The sequence below is a fragment of the Siphateles boraxobius genome, unplaced genomic scaffold, assembly GCF_051911475.1.
Source record: "Siphateles boraxobius isolate OS27281-9 unplaced genomic scaffold, OSU_SipBor_1 372, whole genome shotgun sequence".
Lineage (NCBI taxonomy): Eukaryota > Metazoa > Chordata > Actinopteri > Cypriniformes > Leuciscidae > Siphateles > Siphateles boraxobius.
Window position 1 is genome coordinate 5001 of NW_027509000.1, and position 22500 is coordinate 27500.

Sequence of the window (22500 nt, forward strand, 5' to 3'; positions counted from 1 at the left end):
CTGGATTTGTCCTACAATCCAATCACTATTATTCTTCCAAATCTCCTCGGGGATTTGCTACGCCTTCAAGAGCTGCATTTAGTTGGCACTGGATTGTTGCGTATCGAACCGGGCGCTTTCCGTAACCTAGCGGGTTTCCAGCTCCTAAACGTGTCTGGGAACCGATTAGCGACGCTGGAGTCGTCGGCGTTCCACTCGGTCGGGACTTTAGAGGTGCTCCGGTTGGACGGGAACCCGTTAGCGTGCGATTGCCGACTTCTCTGGGTGATGCGCCGACGCTCGCGGATTAGCTTCGGGCGTTCGCCCACCTGTGGCTCACCTGTGCAGGTGCAAGGCCGGATGCTCCACGACTTTTCCGAGGTCGAGCTTCCCAGGCTGTTCACGTGTCGGCAAGCTCGCATTCTGACCCGTAAGCCGCAAGACGTTCGTACGGATGAAGGCCACACGGTTTTGTTCTTCTGCGCGGCTGACGGAGACCCGGCGCCGGCGATCACCTGGATGAACCCGAAGCGCTCCGTTCTCACTGGTTTGGGGAGGGTCCGCGTGCTTCCCAATGGGACGCTTGAGGTGCGTTACGCACAGGTGCAGGATAGCGGATACTATCTGTGTGTCGCGTCGAACGCCGCGGGGAACGATAGCGTCTCCGTTAGCCTACGGGTGCGCGGGTTTCCGGCGTCCACTCGGAACCGTTCCGGACCGTTCTTTCTGGAGGGCTGGAGCTTCACGTCGGGACAAGTGCCGGTTAACGGGTCGCAGCCGTTCCCGTTCGACGTGAAGACGCTAGTGATCGCGGTGACTATGGGGTTCCTGTCGTTCCTGAGCTCGGTTGCCGTGTGCTTCGTGTTCATGTTCTTCTGGAGTCAGAGCAAAGGACAGATCAAACACACGGCGACCATCGACTTCGTCCCGCGCAGCTCCGCGTCGGCGAACGGAACCGGCCGGACCAACGTGGAAACGGGCCGGTTCACCATGAAGCTGATCTGAACCTGTTCCAGGTGCTTCTAATCCAACATATCCTGAGTGCATAAGATGCATGACGCTCCTCGTGTGAATGTCCTGTGATTTTCATCCGCAGTGTTTCTCTCTCGTTTTCCAGCACAAATATCTAAACATTCCCGCTGGTGCTCTTCGTCATTTTTGTCCAAAAAATGTTACATTCGTTTTTTTCCCGGTTTTTTTCTTCATCGTAATGTTACGAAAATTGGTAAAGGTTTTGCCGTTTGCTATGTGAACACACAAAAAAAAATCAACGCAAAAATCATGAATGGTAGACTAATTTCATCTAGTGGAAGCGTTTGGTACTGCGGCCAAACAAACTCTCACTGAAAGCTCATTTTTTGAGATATCAGGCTCAACTTTTTTAACACAGCTTGTTTAGATTTATGGCTTTGATTTTCTCACAGTTTTAGAGTAAAACATGTTTTTGAAAATATATATTTCATATAAAGATTTAAAATTGTACTTTTGCACATTATTCATAACAATACATGTAAAACACTTTTTAAAACTTTTTGCACTTCGTTTTGACCATTTTTGACTGACACACGAAGAGCGCCAGAGGGTTAAAGGAGTAGTTCACTTCAGAATTTCCTGATCATTTACTCTCCCCCACGTCATCCAAGACATCCAATGTTTTTTTTCTTCAGTCGAAAAGAATTGGAGTTTTTTGAGGAAAACATTCCAGGATTTTTCTCCATATAGCGACTTCAATAAAGGTCCAAATGTGAGTTTCAGTGCAGCTTCAAAGTCTCGACACGATCCCAGCCGAGGAATAAGAGTCTGATCTAGACAAACCAGCGCACATTTATAACAAAATAAACATTTATATACTTTTAACCACTGAACTGCACTGAAACTATTTTCCTCAAAATCCTTAATTTCTTTTCGATTAAAGAAAGACAGACATCGTGTCAATTATCAGGAAATTTTAATTCTGAAGTGAACTAATCCTTTAAATCAACAAACATTTACTGGAGATGCTAAATTACTTATGAAGTCTCGTTTTCTGAGAAAATTATCAAAATTAATGAGATTATGGGTTATTACAATTAACTGAAACTAAAACTAAAACATTTAAAAAAAACATTTTTTGTTGCTTTACATTTTTTTTTACTGAAATAAAATAAAATATAAAAAACTTAGATGTAATAAAATAATTTGAGCTAAAACTGAAATAAAAATTTTATAAAAACTATATAGACATTTAGAAGAAAAAAACAAAAGCAAAAAAATTATTACAACTAACTTAATTAAATTTAAACGATATACACTAAATAAGAAAATAAAAAACTATTAAATCTGATGCTAGAATATTTTTTTCTCATTTTAATGGACTCAAATGGTTATTTTTTTATCTTTTTTAGCATAAAGTCACTTAAATTTGATCAGTTTCTCAAAACAATTAAAGTAATGTCACATGAAAGAAAAACATATTTTCTCGTTTCACAATGTCACGTCTGCAAAACTTTTGGCATCTCAGATATATGCATATGTTTGTTTGTGATTAATCTGCCATGTGCATGTAAATGTGTTTGTAATGATTGAAGTGTGTGAGATGATAATGAGCTTTAACTCTTCTAAAAGGTCCTCGATGATCTGCATGAACGCACGTGCATGAGTGATGACGTCACTGGCTCTCATCGAGCCGCTGATGAGAGATGATCTCAGGTTAATTAGGTTCATTCATGTTCACTGAATCCCAGAGGAATTATATATCATTTATTCAGAGATAATGAAAGCGCTGCATCTCAGGTTTGCATGAATGTCTGGAACGGTTGCATGTGTTTTATGAAAACTGATATTGTTGGTGCAGACGGTAAAAAAATCACCTATTTATGCATTTGAAAGCGATGTAAGAAACATTAATCTAACTATCTAACTCAGAGCAATATTGTATCCTCATGCACTGCTGTTTATTACCATAAATAATCGTTTCAAATTCTTTGTTCAAGATTCTGTCAGTTTTTATGAATTTTACGTCTGAGATTATCTCTCTGTATCATTTGTTTTATTGCAAATATTAATATGCTGATCTCTTTTTAGAAATATCAGGGGTTTGATTGTACATTTGTATTGTGTTCTAAAGACGCGATTGGAAATGTACTAGAATTTGAGAAATGCGTAAGTTAAAATATTTCTATTTACTATTTTTACTATTCAATTTTTTGTTTGTTTTAAATGATCAATTTACTTTTAATTTCCTGGAAAAAAGTATTTTTATTCAATGAAAATCAATCAGTTTCGCAATTTCTGTAAGAAACCATTGCCAAAACCATTAAAGTTATCTCGAAACAATTTGTTTGATGCAGTGCTTTATTGGTCATATACACAACGATCATATTATATGCTGTAAATATTCATTTATATTTGCAAATCTCATTCATAATTCACAAAAAATAAGAGATCACACTCGTACAGTCCCTCATCATTCATTTTCAGATCATGATCGTGAGATTAACCTCTGAGTCTGAATGCAGACGCTCTGATTGGACGTTTCCAGTCACGTGTCCGTCTGATCTGTCGTCAGTCCTCGTGTTTTCTGGAGCGTCACACTGGCGCCTCCTGCTGCTCAGCCAATCACATTACAGTCTGTGCTGTCCTCACGTGACATCGGACATTTCCTACCTCCCACTTCGTGGCGTTCGAGTGCTTATTTTAGCTGTCGGAAAGAATCGGAATCATGAAGGACACCAGGTTTATTCTTAATATTTATTGGTGAAAGCTTATTAAAGCTAAAATGTATTGAAGGTATTTCATTTTGAATAAAACGTAGCGTCCCATTCACTGACAACCGTATTTTACTGCACTAGATAGACAGCTTGCTGAGGATTCTGAAGGGTTTGGGACTGTAACACAAAATTATAAAATATTTTACACGGCTTTTAATAATAATATAGATTTTTTGGTGTAATATTATAGACCTAATGTGTGTTTACGTTTACGTCCATCTTAAGAGTAGATGTTGAGTGTTGTCTTTTTATTGTTTCCCATCCTTCATCAGTAGGTTGATGCGTTTGAAGTGATTTTGAAACTTATCCGTAGCATTATGGCACATGTTTGAAGTTTTTGTAAAAATACAGATTGCTATTTTGTTGTGTTTTAAGAGTTTCATCGACTAGTTTAAAGGCTGTTGCGGTTTGAAGCGTATGAATTAAACGCCTCAGTCAGTGACGTTGAACGTGCAGTGCCGCATTAAACCACACGAGGCGCATCAAGCGAATGAAAGTGTGCAAAAAACACCGTTTCTTCGGTGTTATTTTCAGAATTTGTCGTCTGAATTCGACCTGAAAGATTTCATTTAACTATTTCATGATAAATAGTGAATTTCTCGTGATTAACATAGACTAAAAACGGAGATAAAGCAGTATTTTTGTCATCATGTTTGATTGGCCGATGGACTCAGTGCTCGTGTTTGATTGGCCGATGGACCTTGTGCTCGTGTTTGATTGGACGATGCTAAACTCTAACGGATGAAGAATAATCCGCATGTTTTCAGGAGTTCATCTTGTTATTTGTGAGAATCTCCGAGTTCCTCTCAGTCTCTGAGCGGGACATTACTTCTCGAGTGTGTGTTTGTAGTTTGAAGTGTTTCTCCTGATATGAGACCGTGTGACCGTCATTGAGGTGTGTGTCGCGCTGAGTGACTCCTTCAGCTCGAACACATTATCAGTATCGCTTCTCGGCCTTTTGGCTAAGATCAAGTGTCTGGTCCTAGGGTAGAGACAGCGATCGCCTCTTGGAGGTTTTTCCGGCTTGGGTCCTTCAGTGACTTGAGCCCCAAACTTTTGAGAGGTACATTGATCCAGCTGCTTTTATTCCGGTTCTGTTTTAAGGTAAGACCTTTTTATCTATTTATTTATTTATTTATTGTTTTTTAAAGTTTTAGGCTGTTGGTGTCTCCACCATGTCGGCTGCCCGTGCCGGCATGAGGAGGCACCACAGCGTGCGTTTTTTATTCAAAGAAGTTGAGGGGAAGCTCCTGGGGATGTCACGTCTTGACTTCTCCAGGAAGCTGATCCAAAAAACTCTAAATTTTAAACCTGATGATCTGAATTGCATCGTGACTCTGCCCCTGAACAAAGGATTTGATGTTAGTTTTAGAGCGGTTTCCCACCTGAATGATTTCTGGCACAGATTTGAAGTAGCTAAATCCCAGCTGTCCATGTTTACTGTTGAAAAGCTCTCTGACAACACACTTAAAACTGTTTATATGTATTAACTCAATATAACATGTTTCTACGGTGGTACTTTATTTAATATTTTTAATTAATGGTAACTTTTAATGTCGTGTTAGCTAACGCTTGTCTTGTAATGTATTAGTTTAGTAACATCATCTGCTGAAGTCTATTTCATATATTGATATGTGTCTAACTATGGTAGCAGACACAGGCAATTGCTCTCACATGTTCACGGACCGTCTTTGACCGTTCCAATATGGCGGACGGCTGAGCCCCCACAAGATCAAATGTCCCTCAGAATTACCATTTTAGGAGTTGGGAAGTCGTTTAAGTCACTTTGGTCGGAGCAGGGTGGTGATGTACCTTTTCTATAAAATATATATTTTTGACCTCTAGTACAAAATGACGAATAAAGAATTCAAAGCAAGAATGCATTTTACAGGCAAGAAGACGAGGCTGTGGGACAGAAGTACAACACGTTTAATGTTGTTTAACAACATACAATAATTTATTAAGGTGCTGTAAATTATATTAAATTAAATCCCATTTTAAGGGGTAATTTAAATTTTAGTAATCAAAAAACACCTTGAAAGTGATGAAGCATACAATTTAACAAAAACAAAGTAAACGTTTAACAAAAAATACATTTAGGGCCCTATTAATTAAATACGTTACATTTTTTTGCTAAATTAAGTTTTCATTTAAATATTTTTGGATCCCATTTTAATGTTAAAATGAACATTAATTATAAAAGCACATCTATTTTTTTTAAATCATGAAACAAACAATTGAAACAAATGAAACAAATATCTTTTTAATTTTTTCTTAAATTCTATTGTTGTTGTTTTTTTACCAGATTCTGTTTTCGGTTTTAACTTTTCTGTGTTCCATTTTAATGGTTCGATTAAATTTTAATGATCAATAAGCATGTCTAATCAAGCAGAGTCATACAACTTTCTTAACAATGAAATAATGTATTAATTTTTCAAATTAACAATGAAATGTTTTATTTTTCAGAAATTCTGTTATTATTTTTTTTATAACAAATGTATTCTTACAAATAATACTGACACATTTACAAAGTTCTGCACATTCCCCAAACCTCCAATATAGTTTTATTAAATATTATTTGTGTCTAATGTGATGATGCTTTCAGTCATCTACACCAGTGTATTCCTCTAAACTCAAACACATTTCAGGCCCTAAAATAAACAGATTCATCAAATAAAAACACGTCTTTTTTTAAGCATGTATATAGTTATTTATTTGTTTGTTGAAATATTTAAAGTTTTGTAATATTTCCCCAGAAAAATGTAAACTTCTCCATATTCACAAAAAGAAAGACATTTCTGTTTATCAGTCGTCAATAAAATGAAATTCATAATTACAATAATAATCATATTTGAATATAATATCTTTATAATAATAATCATAATATGAACATTCAAAACATCACTCCATATTCAGAGATGCTGCACTCTAGAATCACAAATCTCTCCCGCATTCGAGAATATTTCCATGAGTAAATATATAAATATATACATCCTACGCTCCTGAATCGGGTCAGGGGTCAGAGGTCAATGCTATGGCTTGTCCGTGTCTATGGCTAAATTAGCGGGTGGTTCCCGTTCATCATAAACTCATAGCAGTAAGAACTAGTGCTACACGATGGGAAAAGATACACGATCACGATCTGTCGTAGCATAACTGACCCCTGTACACACACCATGGCTGTGTACACACACACACACATGCTCGTGTTCAGCCAATCAGAGCGTCTCACTGGCGACACGTGCTCGTGTTCGGCCAATCAGAGCGTCTCACTGGCGACACGTGTTCGTGTTCAGCCAATCAGAGCGTCTCACTGGCGACATGTTCTCGTGTTCAGCCAATCAGAGCGTCTCACTGGCGACACGTGCTCGTGTTCAGCTAATCAGAGCGTCTCACTGGCGACACGTGCTCGTGTTCGGCCAATCAGAGCGTTTCACTGGCGACATGTGCTCGTGTTCAGCCAATCAGAGCGTCTCACTGGCGACATGTGCTCGTGTTCAGCCAATCAGAGCGTCTCACTGGCGACACGTGCTCGTGTTCAGCCAATCAGAGCGTCTCACTGGCGACACATGCTCGTGTTCGGCCAATCAGAGCGTCTCACTGGCGACACGTGTTCGTATTCAGCCAATCAGAGCGTCTCACTGGCAACACGTTCTCGTGTTCAGCCAATCAGAGCGTCTCACTGTCGACACGTGCTCATGTTCAGCAAATCAGAGCGTCTCACTGGCAACACGTGCTCGTGTTCGGCCAATCAGAGCGTCTCACTGGCGACACGTGTTCGTGTTCAGCCAATCAGAGCGTCTCACTGGCGACACGTGCTCGTGTTCAGCCAATCAGAGCGTCTCACTGGCGACACGTGCTCGTGTTCAGCCAATCAGAGCGTCTCACTGGCGACACGTGCTCGTGTTCAGCCAATCAGAGCGTCTCACTGGCGACACGTGCTCATGTTCAGCCAATCAGAGCTCAGTATGAGAACTGTAGGCACAGAAACACTGTTCATTATCATCGTTTTTTCATAACTATTATTACCTGAAATGCAGACCAAAGTAATACTTCCAACAGAAAAGGTAAATAAAGACGAAAGTAAGTGACTAAAGCCCCAGCAGCGACTGGCGTATATGAGTATCATCCATCAAACACCAAGAAAAGAGAAAAACTCAACCCACTTAAAATGAGAGAAACTTTCAATCTGGACTCTATGTACAGAAATCAGCAGCCCGTCAGTGTGTGTGTGTGAGTGTGTGTGTGTGTGTGTGTAAGAGAGAGAGTGTGTATGTGTGTGTGTGAATGAAGCACAAGCGCTGTTCTCAGACCCAGTGAGCCGCAGACGGTCGACTGAAGCGTTGATGATCAGGACACACTCTTACACACACACACCCAATACCGGAGTAACCATTTAAACCATTTCACCGTTTCATGAAAATATTAATAGGCAACATCTGTAGGGAAGCATCAATATGAAACTTCTGAGACACGTCATGCTAAAAATATATTTTCCTCCATACGCACTAATGCATGAGACTGCTCAGAAAAACACGCGCAAGTTAATGTTTCACAACATCTCTATGTTTTTCTCAAATTCTGTCTTTCATTTAAATATTTTTGGATTACGTTTTAATGTTAAAATTAAACATTACTTAAAAAGCACGTCTAATTAATATTGAACAAAAACGTATTAAAAGTTTTACAAAAAAACACATTTTAGGGCCCTATGAAATGTATTTAATTTTTTCTTAAATTCTATTTTTTTTTTAGCCAAATTCTGTTTTAACTTTTCTGGATTCCATTTGAATGTTTTTTTATTTTTATTTTTTTGATAATCAAAAAGCTTGCTAGTCAAGTGAATTCATACTTTCTAAATGAAATAATGTATTAATTTGTACATTAATAATGAAATGTTTTATTTTTCAGAAATTCTGTTATAATTTTTTCTACAATTATGATTTAATACAAATACATTACCAAAAACTGTGGTATTAATCAAATTAAGGCATAAAATATCAACAATTTAATTAAGTTTTTAAAATGTACTCAAATGAAAGTGCATTTCCTTTTATTTTTTAAAGTGCTGCACAACAGGTTTTCTGATAAAAATTAAAACACAGAAGATTGTCTAATAGTCCTTAAAAATAAAGTTTAGATTTTTTAAAATTATTATTTATATTATTATTATTACTTTGAGAAATACATTCTGCTGTACAATAGTAAGATTTTCTTTTATAATTTTTTCTTTTTTTTCCTTGAATTCCTTATTCGCTTCTGTCACAATTTCTTCAAGTTAAACCGAACTTTTATTTTGCCGGATGGTCGTGTAGAGCTCAGAGTTTGTGCATCTGATGATAGATTTGATCAAATCAAACGGGTGAAATGCGTGTGATTAACACGATGATTGACAGGAGCGGCTCACTGGCGTCTGGGAGCGAGAGCTTCAGTTTATGATGATGGTTTTCATCTGAATCACTGAAACTCTTCGTACAAACAGCAAACGTCTCGTGTTCGGAGAGTCACATCCACGTGAGCATGAGATGAACCGAGTGTTCGACTCCCTCGTGGAGTCAGTGTTTGCCCTGTGGTTCTCAGTGGAGCTCTTTAGGCACGCAGAGGAGACAGGAAGGGGCGGGGCTCTGAGCGGCACGGCAGCGTCTGATTGGCTCAGAAAGAATCAAGCCCCTCAATACATCATTTGAAAAAACAAGAGTCATTATTAGGAAGTTGAGGCTGCAACTGATCAAACACACACACATACTCATGTACACAAACACACTCCTGCAGTAGAGAGAGAGAGAGAGATGATGGGAAGAGAACGAGTGCTGTCTCTCTCTCTCATTCTGCGATGATTTTCTTTGTGCTATCGGTGTGATTGTTTCGGCCTCGAGATGCTGATTGTCGTCCATTTGGCTCAAAAAAGACAAAGACAGCAAGAGAGAGAGAGACACATCTGAGAAATATATATTTATATATCACTTATATACATATATATATATATTCTCTCAGCATGTGTTTGAGAGAGAGAGAGAGAGAGAAGGAGAGAAAGAAAGACTGCAGAGTTGGTTGTCCTGCTCAGGCTCCGCCTCTCTCTTCTCTCTCAGCCAATCGTCAGACACTCCTGGGTTGAGGTTCAACCAATCACGTGTCCTCTAGTCCTGCCCGGGCCAATCATGTTCCAGAGTGGGCACCATATATCGGCTGAGGGAGAAACAGAGGCCGAGATTCAGGGTCGGGTCCTCAACTCAAACTATTAAAAACATTTCTGTTCATTGAAATAAAGCTGAAACAACATCAAATGTAAACATAGGAAAAGTTGAAAAATAAAAGAAATAAAAAAATAAATATTTATTTTTATTTTTTATTTTTACAAATGTTACCTTGGAGATAAACTGAAATAAGTTTAAGTTGAAACACAAAAATGATGAAATGGAAATCCAAAAATAAAATTAACTTAAATAGCAATACATAAAAAAAAAACTAAAATGACAAAAGCACATGATGAAAATACTAAAAATAAACATGAAAACTAAAAATATCAAAATAAAAGCTAATTCAAAATATTAATATAATGATAATAAAACTAAAATAAAACTCAAACACTGGCACACTCATTATAAATTCATCACAATGGGTATAATTAATTCAATATTCATCATACAGTTAATTGCATTAAAACACAGTCATGTGAGTAGAAATATGAGGCTGATGATCAGTGAATGAAGAGCGGGTTTGAAGGACACGAATAAATGATGACAGACACGATGAGAAGAAACTGAAGAGTAAATGTGTTCGAGTTGCTCTATATCATGTAATTCTCCATCAGCCAATCACAGGCCCTCCCTCTGAGGACGTGCTCACTGTCAGCCAATCACAGGCCAGCGCTGGACACGCCCCAGTTCCTCATTCGCTGTAAAGCTCCGTTCACACCAAGAACCATAACTACATTTGATGATTATAAAGTTATTTCAATAATCACTTTAAGTAGAGTTCACATTACAGCTACAATAAAAACAGCGAGGAAGGACATCATTGGAATCACTATGAACATCAGAATCCATCATGCTTTAAAGAGCGCAAGCATTCGAAGAGACAGACGACAATAAATAAACAGAACAATATCATCCACTGGTGTGGATGTTAATATAGTTGCCTTTCGTTCAGTCACTGCGAGTTACGACAGTGAATATCGCTTACAAACCTATCAGCTTCGAGTTCTACAAAACGAACCAATGGCAAGGGAATATCCAAAGCGACTGAGGACTAAAGGCAAGTCATTGTGAAGAGGCAAAAACAACACAAGAAGTGCTTAAAATACAAAGTTCAGGTATTGCTCAGAGTAGCATAAGCCAGACAAGGGAGGATTCAAAGGAAAAAGAAAGATTTTTTTTCAACCAATACCTTTCTTCCCGGAAGTGCGTGAGGAGGTCACGAGGTCCTGGAAGTCACCATTGTCTTCCCGTGATCGTTCGGTGGCCTCCTCCGCCTTCTGTTCCCTCGATGGGGCCGCGGCTAAAGGCTACACTGGGGCCCCCGCTGGAGCGCTCTGTAGCGATGCAGTTGTGTCCTCAGAGCTGCTCTACCTTGCGTGGTGATCCTAAGCACCCCTCAAAAGCCTGTAGATTTCCGTCTACCCTGGTGACGAAGACTTAAAAAGCCGCCGCCTCGCTGCATGCCATGGTCCTGCAGGTCTAGGGACATGCACGAGGGTAGAGCTGATCCGGGGCTCATGAAGAGCCGCTCTCCGGGGCGACGAAGGTGACCGCGCGCTCCCTGGGTCAGGTGATGTCCACAGCTGTGTCCAGGAGAGACACCTCTGGCTAAACCTGGCTGATATGAGGGAGGCTGAGCTTTCCTCAACTCTCCTATATCCCAGGCTGGCCTCTTCGGCGGCGCGGTCGAGGACTTTGCCCAACAGTTCTCGGCCGCCCAGAAGCAGACTGAGACCATTCATCATGTTCTGCCCCGGCCCCAGCAGCAGCCGTCACCCGGGCCGCGCCGTGGAGGTGCCCGCAGGAAGACTCCCCTGACGCGGACTGCTCAGAGATGGGCTGCAGTTCTTTCCAGGAGGTGGTCCCTCCACCGGGGAGAATCTCTGGTTCTCCTCACCCCGCCGCTCGCTGCCCTCATCTCTGAGCTCTCTCAGGCCGCGGATGGCAGTGTGTGACGCTCCGCCTCGACACTCTCGTGTCCCTCTGTCGCCAGACCCCTGTCAGAGCAGACCCCGCGGAGCGCTCGTCCTTCCGGGACGCTCCGCCTCCTGCGTCCGGGCCGGTCATTCCGCCTCGCTGCCCCACCGAGGGCACGACTGTGGTTCGCATGACCCCGCTGATGCAGTTCTTGGGAGCCTGGATAGAGCCTCCCAACCTGTCCCGCTGGGTCGTGAAAACCATCCGGCTCCGCTACGCGATTCAGTTCGCACGGTCTCCTCCCTGCTTCCGGAGAGTCCGTCACACTATGGTCGGTGGCAATGCCCCTGTCGTGTGCGGAGGTCGCTAGATTACTGGCGAAGGGTGCGATCGAGACCGTTCCTCCAGCCGAGATGAGGTCCGGCTTCTACAGCCCCGACTTCATTGTACCCAAGAAGAGCGCTGGGATACGGCCAATCCTGGACCTGCGCGTCTTGAACCGCTCACTTCACAGGCTTCCGTTCGAGATGTTGACGGCCTAACGCATTTTCGAATGTGTTCGTCCACTGGATTGGTTTGCAGAGATCGCGTACTTTCTCACTAGCTCACTCTCGAGACCAGGTTTGTGATCTGGGATCTGGCATTTCCTTGCCATTGGCTTGTTTTGTAGAACTGGATGGCGATGGATTCACTGATGTCTCCGTTCCCTCCTCAGCGAATGAGGGTTACATACGTAACCGAGACGTTATCACAATAGTTATTAACACTACAATTATAATTTTCACCATAGTTATCATTATTGTTAATGTTATAATTTTCACTATAGTTTTTTTCCACAGTTGTCATTCTTGGCTGAGCGAGACTCCAGAATATTTCATGAGATTTGAGCAAGAAATTCAATGATAAAATGGTTCACATATTACATAATAATCATGTGGTAATATCGATATATCTTTTACAAATAAAAATGGGCTTCATCACATTTGATTATTTTCTCTTTTTATATGGATTTTTATGGACTCAAATAAAATCAAATAGCGCACAGCCCTGAGCTCACACACTTACACACACACACACTCACACACACACACACACACACACTACCAGGCATGAAGGTTACAGACATGTGTGTGTGACAAACCTGTTCTGTGAACAATCTGGTTTTGAGGTCAGGCATTCCACTCCCTCTCAGCTCATCCTCTACCGCCATCAGCCTGTAACACACACACACACACACATTCCCAGGATGCTCTGCTGCGTCAGTGAGGCGTGTGTGTGTGTGTGAGGCGTCTGACCTGTTGATGATGCCCTTGATCTGCGAGTCCTTCTGCATCTGTTGCTGCCGCAGCCTCCGCTCGCTGTCGTCCAGCCGGCTCTGGTACTGGAGCAGGATCTTACTGGTCTGATGCTCCTGCGACTGCAGCCGGCGCTCGTACTCCTCCAGCTTACGGTGCGACATCAGCAGACGCTCCTTCAGCGAGTGGATCTCCTCCTCGTACTCGCGCACCTGCACACACACACACACACACAGGAGCATGAGGAGCGCACGGCTTACATCCCTTCATTCCCTCATCTCACAATGCAAAATAAAAAGGCACAATGCCAAACTTGTCTTTTGGTTGTATGAATGTCTGTGTTGTCTTATACGTAAAATATACTTATTATATTTTTAATTATAGGATATATTTTATATATAATATATTTATATTTTATAGTTTAGTATAAGATATTACTGTTTTAAATATGTAATGGCTATGGGCCCACCGGTGGAAAATAATGTCACAATGCAAAATTAAACTTCTGTTCATAAAAATATTCATTTTCTTTATGCAAAATAAAACTAAGTAATTTAAAAAAATGAAATTCACAATGCAAAACTTGTCTTTTGGTTGTATAAATGTCTGCATTTTTTAAATACATAAAATAACATTTAAAATATTTTGCATCAAAACAATCATTTTTAAATTCATTAATTATCTAAAAACATGTAGGTTGAAATAAAATATTTTCACTGAATCAGTAATTTATACTGATTTAAGCGAGAAAATACTTTTTATTACTGTGTTTAATGATTAAGAAAATAATGTCACAATGCAAAATCAAACTTTTGGTCAGAAAAATATTCTTCATTTTCTTTATGCAAAATAAAACTTTAAAGTAATTAAAAAAATTCACAATGCAAAACTTTTGGCTGTCAAACCAAAAATTATTATTATTATTGTCCTATAGTTTGTTATTTGTATCTTTGATCGTATTTTTGATAACAAAGATAACAAAAAAGGACAGTACTGTAATATTGTCATGTGTTCTCTGTGTTCAACGTTTATGTTGTGTTTCTAGTTTCCTGTTCCTGTTTGTAGTTTTTCCTCTTGATCATCAGGATGAGGGCATTCACTAACTCATCTCACAATGCAAAACTTGTCTTTTCGTTGTATAAATGTCTTTCTTTATATGTAAAATATACTTTCAAATATTTTGCATCAAAACAATTATTTTTAAATTCATTAATTATCTAAACCATCTGAGTTAAAATAATACATTTTCACTGAATCAGTAATTTATACTGATTTAAGCATGAAAATATAAAAGTGTGCTTTTTATTACTGTGTTTAATAATTAAGAAAATAATGTCACAATGCAAAACTACACTTTTGGTCGTATAAATGTTTTCTTAATGCAAAATATAATTTTAAATATTATTTATTTATTTATTTAAAATGTTACATATTTTAAAATAATTAGAATTTCAATAATTAATATTTAAAATTACTTTGAATAAATAAATACATTTATTTATTTATTTTTTACTGATCATTTAACACATTTAACCCCGAACATTTATCAATGTGTTCATTATCAAGAAAATAATGTCACAAACTTTTGGTCCTAAAATATTCTTAATTTTATTTATGCAAATTAAAACTTTAAAGTAATTTAAAAAAAATCATAATGCAAAACTAAACTTTTGGTAATTTTATTTATTTTTAAATGTATAATTTAAAACATTTAAAATTTAAATAAAGTCATGATTTTTGAGGCTTAAACAAATAATGATAAATCATTTACATTGGGAAACAATTTTTTTAAACTTATTAATTATTATTATTTTTTATTAAATGTAATAAATTTTTTCCCATTTGATTTTCTAGTGAAAAATTAGCTGACCCTACAAACTTCATTTAAATGACTTCGCAACCAATGAAATGGTGTTGTGTTAAGATCGGATCATCAAGTCGAGTCTTGTTCATTTCTACAGCGCTTTAACAATATAGAGTTTCACAGCAGCTTTACACTGATAACAGGAGATTACAGTAACAGAGAGAGTTTAGGCTTTACAGCAGATCTAGAATAAAGTTATTATCCAGATAAAGTTAGTTTTGATTGCTCATTCGCTCGACAGCAGTGCCTGGAGCTCGAGGACGCAAACCATGACAGGTTCCAGGGTACAAGCCTTGAAAAAAGAAAAGATCTCTGCGTAAGCTTTAGAAACACAAACCCGTGAAGCGCTGACGGCGCTATAGATATACGCGTCTGAATATATATATGCGCAGGCGTGTGTCTTTCTCTACAAAACACACACTCGTGATGATCACGTGACGTCAGTACTGGCTCCTTCAGCTTGAACTCCTCTCGGTCCACACACACACACACACACACACACACACACACACACTCGTGCGGAGTACTGACCCGGTCCAGGCGGGACTCGTCCATGCTCTTGGAATGCTCCTTCAGCTTGAACTCCTCTCGGTCCACACACACACACACACACACACACACACACACACACACACACACACACACACACACACACACACACACACACACACACACACACACACTCGTGCGGAGTACTGACCCGGTCCAGGCGGGACTCGTCCATGCTCTTGGAATGCTCCTTCAGCTTGAACTCCTCTCGGTCCACACACACACACACACACACACACACACACACACACACACACACACACACACACACACACACACACACACACACACACTCGTGCGGAGTACTGACCCGGTCCAGGCGGGACTCGTCCATGCTCTTGGAATGCTCCTTCAGCTTGAACTCCTCTCGGTCCACACGCAGACTCTCGATGTCCGCGGAGAGGTGAGGCATGTTGGACACCCAGGCCACCGTACGCTCCGACGCCGCAGTGGGGGGGTTGAGCGTGGACGGAGACTTCGAGCCCTGAACACACACACACACACACACACACACACACACAGAAAGAGAGAACATGTGACCACACACTCATCAGAATATATACAGTATATCATAGATTAATCTGAGAATATATGAGGATATACACTAGCGATGATTTTTGGTAGCACTTTATTTAACAGTGTCCTTGTTACATATATTACATGTACTTACCATAGTAATAAGAGTAAATTATGCATCATTACATGCAGCTAACCCTCAACCAAACCCTAATCCTATCCTAACCCTATAGTAAGTACATGTAGTTGCTTAATATTACTCAGTATTTAAATATTTAATTACACTGTAACAATGACACATTAACATAAAGTGTAACCAGATTTGTTAATATTTCTGAGAGAGTCTCTTCTGCTTTTATTTAATCAAAAATACAGTAAAACAGTGAAATATTATTCCAGTGTAAATCAGCTGTTTTCTATGTGAATATACAGTAAAGTGTAATTTATTCCTGTGATCAAAGCTGAATTTTCAGCATCATTACTCCAGTCTTCAGTGTCACATGATCCTTCAGAAATCACTATAATATGATGATTTGACAGTATGTAAACGTAACGAGACACTGTGACCCAGGTCGCACCTGTTTGTTTGTGCCTGGCTTGAGCAGATGCTGCTGGTTGTTTTGTTGCGAGGCTTTTGCTGATTGGCCGCTCGGTGTGTTCTCTGCGCTCTCATTGGCTCCGCCCTGAGGGGCGGGGCTCTCCGTGGCTGTGCTGGACTGATGCGGCAGCCCGGGGGCGGGGCTATCTTTGACTGACAGCTGTTGTCTCGGCAACTGCCTCCCGCCGTAGCTGGACTCGGGCGACTGCAGCAGGTTCCCGCTCTGGGGGCGTGTCTTCGGGGGGGTGGAGTTAGCGGCCGAGCTGACGGACAGCTGGTGGGGGGGCTGAGGCTTCATGCGCTGAGGAGGGGGCGGGGCCATGGAGGCCTGGCGGGCGGGGTGAATGGTGGTTGGGGGCGTGGCCAGAGAGGTGGGCGTGCCGGTGCCCGTCGCCGTCTGCGGGGCGATGCCCATCAGAACCTGCTGCTGGAGATTCTCCTGACACACACACACACACACACACACACACACACAGATTTCAACAGCAGTATTAGTAGATACTTGTTATAAAATTTAAATGTCGATTCCTCTTATCGATTCCTTTGTGAGTTTAAAGCATTCCAGCGTGAGACTCTGTGTTCTGAGCTGAACGTGTGTAACTATATCGTGCGGCTCTTAAAGTGACAGCACTAATATTCCTGCCGTCTCTATAATTACACTAATCAACAGAAGACAGAGAGAATATCCACTCGTTCTTCACTCAATAACTTTTATAACTATATTTGTAATGTATATTTTAATTATAAATTATATTCTGTACCTGAAAATCACTGTTTATTTCAACCGTATCTTTAACGCTTGAGATTTATATTAGTTATGCTAGTTGTTCTTCTATGGTGTTTATAAAGCACAGGCAAACGCTCCTCGTGTAAGAGTTCTTTATCGGTTGATTTCTGTTCAAGATATTCAGATACAGTTACATGTTTTGCAATAAGACTTAATGTGAATGATATATACGTTGTTTTTTTTACCTTATTGGAATTGAAATTAGGAATCGATAAGCAGAATCAGAATCGTTAAAACTCAAATGATACCCTAAGTATTAGCCAAGCGGAAACCTTTCCTTCTCTCTCGTGAATATCTGAGTTACCTTTTAAAATAAGTAATGCAAGTTACTTTGTTTTCACATTTATTGACTGACAGCTCTCCTGTTTGTTGAGACAAATCAAAGTGCAGAGGCGTGTGTGTGTGTGTGTGTGATCATGATGGTTATTGTAGTTATTGTAGCTAAATGTGAGTGTGCATTTACTCATCTCACTTGCACACAAAAAGGTATTCCTCAAAATGAATAAAATCAGTGAAATGCAGAATCAGAATACTATGCAAACCTCCAATAACTAAATATCTTAAATAAAACATAAATTTTTTTTTCCATTTAGTCACACTTTATGGATCATTGTACTTGCCTCTGACTTGCGATGATTTAAGCAAACATTTATTTGTTTTTATTGGTAAAGTAAGTGTTAAACTGTTTTTTCTCCTGCATCCTATTCTACCATGATCCAGAAACAGCAGCAGCTCAAAGGTTTATTGAGCGGCGCCCTCTACTGTACAGGAGTAAATATGCATTTCCTTCAGCCTGAGGCTTATTTCACTTTTGGTGTGAAAGGACCTTTACATTTACATTTGCCCCAAAATATAACTTTTTTATTGTAAAAAAACAAGCACAGCCCAGGTGAAAAAAATAAATAAAATAACATAATGCATTACTTTTTTAGAAAAATAACGCATTACAATATTGCGTTTCTCCCTTAAAAAGTAACTATTAGTTTTAGTTATTTTTTTTAGAAAAGTAACGCATTACAATATTGCATTACTCCCTTAAAAAGTAACTATTAGTTTTTATAATTGCGACACTTTACTTTAAAAAAAAGTAACACATTAGGACAGTAACGCATTCATGTTCTAAAAAAACTAGTAACTTTTTAAGGGAATAACGCAATTTTGTAATGCATTACTAACTTTCCCCAACACTGCCTACAGGTGACGTCACGGACACTACGTCCATATTTTTTTTGCAGTCAACGATTAGTATACATGTGGGAACGGCGTTACCTGCACCTGCAGCGACAGCTGTCTGCGGGCGTAGTCGGCCTGGTTGTGCCGTGTGAAGTCGTCGCTGTAGCTGTGCGAGTGCACGATGTTGGGTTGCACCAGACTGTTCTGGTTCCTCAGGGCCGACAGATCCTCGCTCCGAGAGAACCCACTATGCCCGAACGACGGCACGCCATAGCCCACGTGCCCGTTCTCCGGCTCGGGCGCTAGCAGCAGCGGCGGGGGGGCGGCAGGCCCGTGTGGCGGCGTGTGGTACTGCGGCCCGTCCGACGCCAGGTGGAACAGCGGGTTCTGGAAGGACAGAGGCACGTTCATGGCGGCTGCTTGCTGCTGCTGCTGCTGAGACAGCGAATCCGTCGTCAGGCCCGAGTGACCGAGACGCAACCCCCCCGACATGCTGGAGCCGCCCGAGCCTGCCGACACGCGTCCTCCGGCCCTGAGGGGGGCGCCACCCAGCGGACCGAACCCCAGACCCGCCAGGGAGCCCTGAGACGAGTTCAGCAGGTCATTCACCGAGTGCAGGTTCGACACGCTGTTGATGCGCGAATCCTGCAGGTCCATCATAGAAACACTCTTATTCACACTGAGAACCTGACGAGACACACACGAGACCAGACCGTTTGAGAACGAGACGTGCTGTTACTCAAGCTTCAGGACTCTGTCAACTCTAATGTATGTGTGTGTGTGTGTGTGTAAGATACACATCGCTTCACAGCAGCTTTACAGAAAATCTTAAAATCTACAGCAGATTAGAACGATAATATACAGTAGTTAACATCTGAAGTGGATCAAAAAGTCCTAAGAAAAGAATGGGTATTGTATACCTTTAACAAATAACATGTATAACTTTGATGAAAGGTTTTGATCCACTTCAAATTTTGACTATTGTAGTTATATTTTGGGAAATTTGCTATCTAATACGAATATTGCTTTATGTGGTGAACTTTAGCGGTGTGATAATATAGTTAATTTTTTTAGCGGTAATTTATGCTGATTTAATCCTACACAAAAAGGTCTTATTAACATGCTTAATTATATATATATATATATATATATATATATAAAATAAAATTAATAAAACAATTATATAACAAAAAACATTAAAAAAATATATATATATATATATATAAAATTTTTTATATTTTGTCAAAAAAAGGTAATTCATGCTGTTTTAACCCTACATCTAAAAGGACTTATTAACATGCTTAATTATGCATCACAATGCAAAACCAATCTTTTTTAGTCTTTTACAATATTATGAATAATTATATATTAATAATAAAAACAAAAAAAAACACACACAGACATATATATATATACATTTTAAAATATTTTGCATTAAATTATATATTTTTTAAAGCATATTAATAATAATAAAAATTAAATTTATTTTTTAATGTGATTTTGAAATGAAATATGAGCTGAGTGTGTGAGTGTGAGTGAGTGAGTGAGTGTGTGTGTGTGTGTGTGTGTGTGAGTGAGTGAGAGAGAGTGTGTTAGTGTGTGTGTGAGTGAATGAGTGAGAGTGTGTGTGTATGTGTGGATGTGTGTGTGTGCACCTTCGGGTCAGGTTCAGTGATGTCAGAGCTGCTAGTGCAGTAGGCGGGGCTTGAGCGAGCGAGAGGTGGGCGGGTCACGTAGAACATTTCCTTGTTGCCACGGGGATCCCGGTCGGAGAAAGCAGCCATTCCAGGGTGAGAGAGAACACCAGTGCCAGTGGGAGACGGCAGACGAGAGATGTCTATAGAGCTGAACACACACACACACACACACACACACACACACACACACACACACACACACACACACACACACACACACACACACACACACACACACACACACACACACACACACACACACACACACACACGAACATCAGTCTGATGAGTCCACAGCCACAGAGAGTGAATTTATTCCTTTTTATAGACACATAAAAACAGACAGACAGACAGACAGACACACAGTAAGACAGACAGACAGACAGACAGACAGACAGACAGACAGATAAATAGATAGATAGATAGATAGATAGTCAGACAGATAAATAGATAGACAGAGAGACAGACAGACAGATAGACAGGAAGATAGACGGAGAGATAGATAGAAAGACAAACAGACAGATAGACAGATAAATAGATACAGACAGACAGATAGATAGATGGTTAGACAGACAGATAGATAGATAGATAGAAAGATAGATGGATAGTAACAATGTAACAATATCTAGTGTAAATGATAAATCACGTTTAAGATTTGTGCTGGTACTGTATACAGGCCACCAGGGCACCATACAGACTTTATCAAAGAATTTGCTGACTTTCTATCAGAATTAGTATTGACTGCAGATAAAGTCCTAATTGTTGGTGATTTTAATATACATGTAGATAATGGAAAAGATGCATTGGGATTGGCATTTAAAGACATTCTTAACTCTATTGGAGTTAGACAACACGTGTCAGGACCTACTCATTGTCGTAATCATACTCTAGATCTAATATTATCACATGGAATCAATGTTGATGCTGTTGAAATTCTGCAGCAGAGCGATGACATCTCAGATCATTATCTAGTCTCATGTAAATTACATTTAACCAAGGCTGCAAAGCCGACTCAGTGTTACAAATATGTTAGACCTATCACTTCTGCCACTAAAAATTGCTTTATTAATAATCTTCCTAATCAGTGTCATCATCTCAGCATCCCAGATAGCTTAGAAGAACTTGATATTGCAACAGAAACTTTTAACTCTCTCCTTTCCAGCACTTCAGACACAGTTGCTCCGTTGCGCTTAAAGAAGATGAAAGAGAGGTCAATCAGATCAACGTGTGATCGTCAACGAGTGGATCTCTGAGTGCTGTGAGTGAGTGGAGGCGGGGCTCATTTGCATATTCATAGAACCACGCATACTAAATGAGGCAAGGGTGTCAAGTTACATTCAAACAAAACTAGAGTTTTTTTAAAAACTGCTAGATCTGCTTATTTTTCAACCCTATTAGAAGAAAATAAACATAACCCTAGGTATTTATTTGAAACAGTGGCTAAATTAACTAAAAATAAAGCTTCAATCCCAGACGTTTCCAAGTACCACAGCAGTAATTACTTTATGAACTTTTTTACTTACAAGATTGATAATATCAGGGAGAAAATTATAACTATGCAACCGTCTACTACAGTATACCATCAGACAGTGCAGTGTAGTCTCACTGACGAAACATTACAGTCATTCATTGCTATAGGAGAGGGTGAATTTTATAAACTGGTTAAATCATCTAAATCGACAACATGTAAGTTAGACCCTATACCGACTAAACTACTGAAAGAGATGCTTCCAGAGGTCATAGATCCTCTTCTTAACATCATTAATTCGTCTTTGTCATTAGGATACGTACCAAAAACGTTTAAGCTGGCTATGATTAAACCGCTTGTTAAAAAAACGCAACTTGATCCTACAGAATTAGTCAATTACAGGCCGATCTCAAATCTACCTTTTCTGTCAAAGATACTAGAAAAGGCAGTATCCTCACAACTGTGTTCCTTTCTAGAAAGAAATGGTATCTGTGGATTTTCAGTCAGGATTTAGACCGCACCATAGCACTGAGACTGCTCTCATTAGAGTCACAAATGATTTGCTCTTATCATCCGATCGTGGTTGTATCTCTCTATTAGTGTTACTCGATCTTAGTGCTGCATTTGACACTATCAACCACAACATTCTTTTAAATAGACTCTAGATTATGTTGGCATTAGTGGAATTGCACTAGCATGGTTTAAATCATA

The 22500-nt window shown here is 39.8% G+C and overlaps 2 protein-coding genes across 4 annotated transcripts in view; one reads left to right on the forward strand and one right to left on the reverse strand.

The window, feature by feature from the left end:
- Window positions 1-3294, forward strand: part of lingo4a (leucine rich repeat and Ig domain containing 4a) — a 4971-nt gene extending 1677 nt beyond the window's left edge. Inside the window, exon 2 of the mRNA XM_077197237.1 lies at window positions 1-3294. This exon is cut by the window's left edge and continues 843 nt beyond it. Within this exon, the coding sequence (XP_077053352.1) occupies window positions 1-984 (984 nt within the window). The 3' untranslated portion in view covers window positions 985-3294.
- Window positions 3295-9653: 6359 nt separating this feature from the next.
- The window catches only part of syngap1a (synaptic Ras GTPase activating protein 1a), a 32417-nt gene continuing 19570 nt past the window's right edge, over window positions 9654-22500 (reverse strand). For 2 of the 3 annotated variants that reach the window (XM_077197238.1, XM_077197239.1), the window contains 7 exons: window positions 20280-20469; window positions 18721-19311; window positions 16645-17103; window positions 15861-16034; window positions 13138-13349; window positions 12984-13056; window positions 9654-9914 (listed from right to left, as the gene is read on the reverse strand). In XM_077197238.1, the coding sequence (XP_077053353.1) occupies window positions 9885-9914; window positions 12984-13056; window positions 13138-13349; window positions 15861-16034; window positions 16645-17103; window positions 18721-19311; window positions 20280-20469 (1729 nt within the window). In that variant the 3' untranslated portion in view covers window positions 9654-9884. The remainder of the gene's footprint in view (window positions 9915-12983; window positions 13057-13137; window positions 13350-15860; window positions 16035-16644; window positions 17104-18720; window positions 19312-20279; window positions 20470-22500) is intronic. The other variant, XM_077197240.1, reaches the window with a different exon arrangement.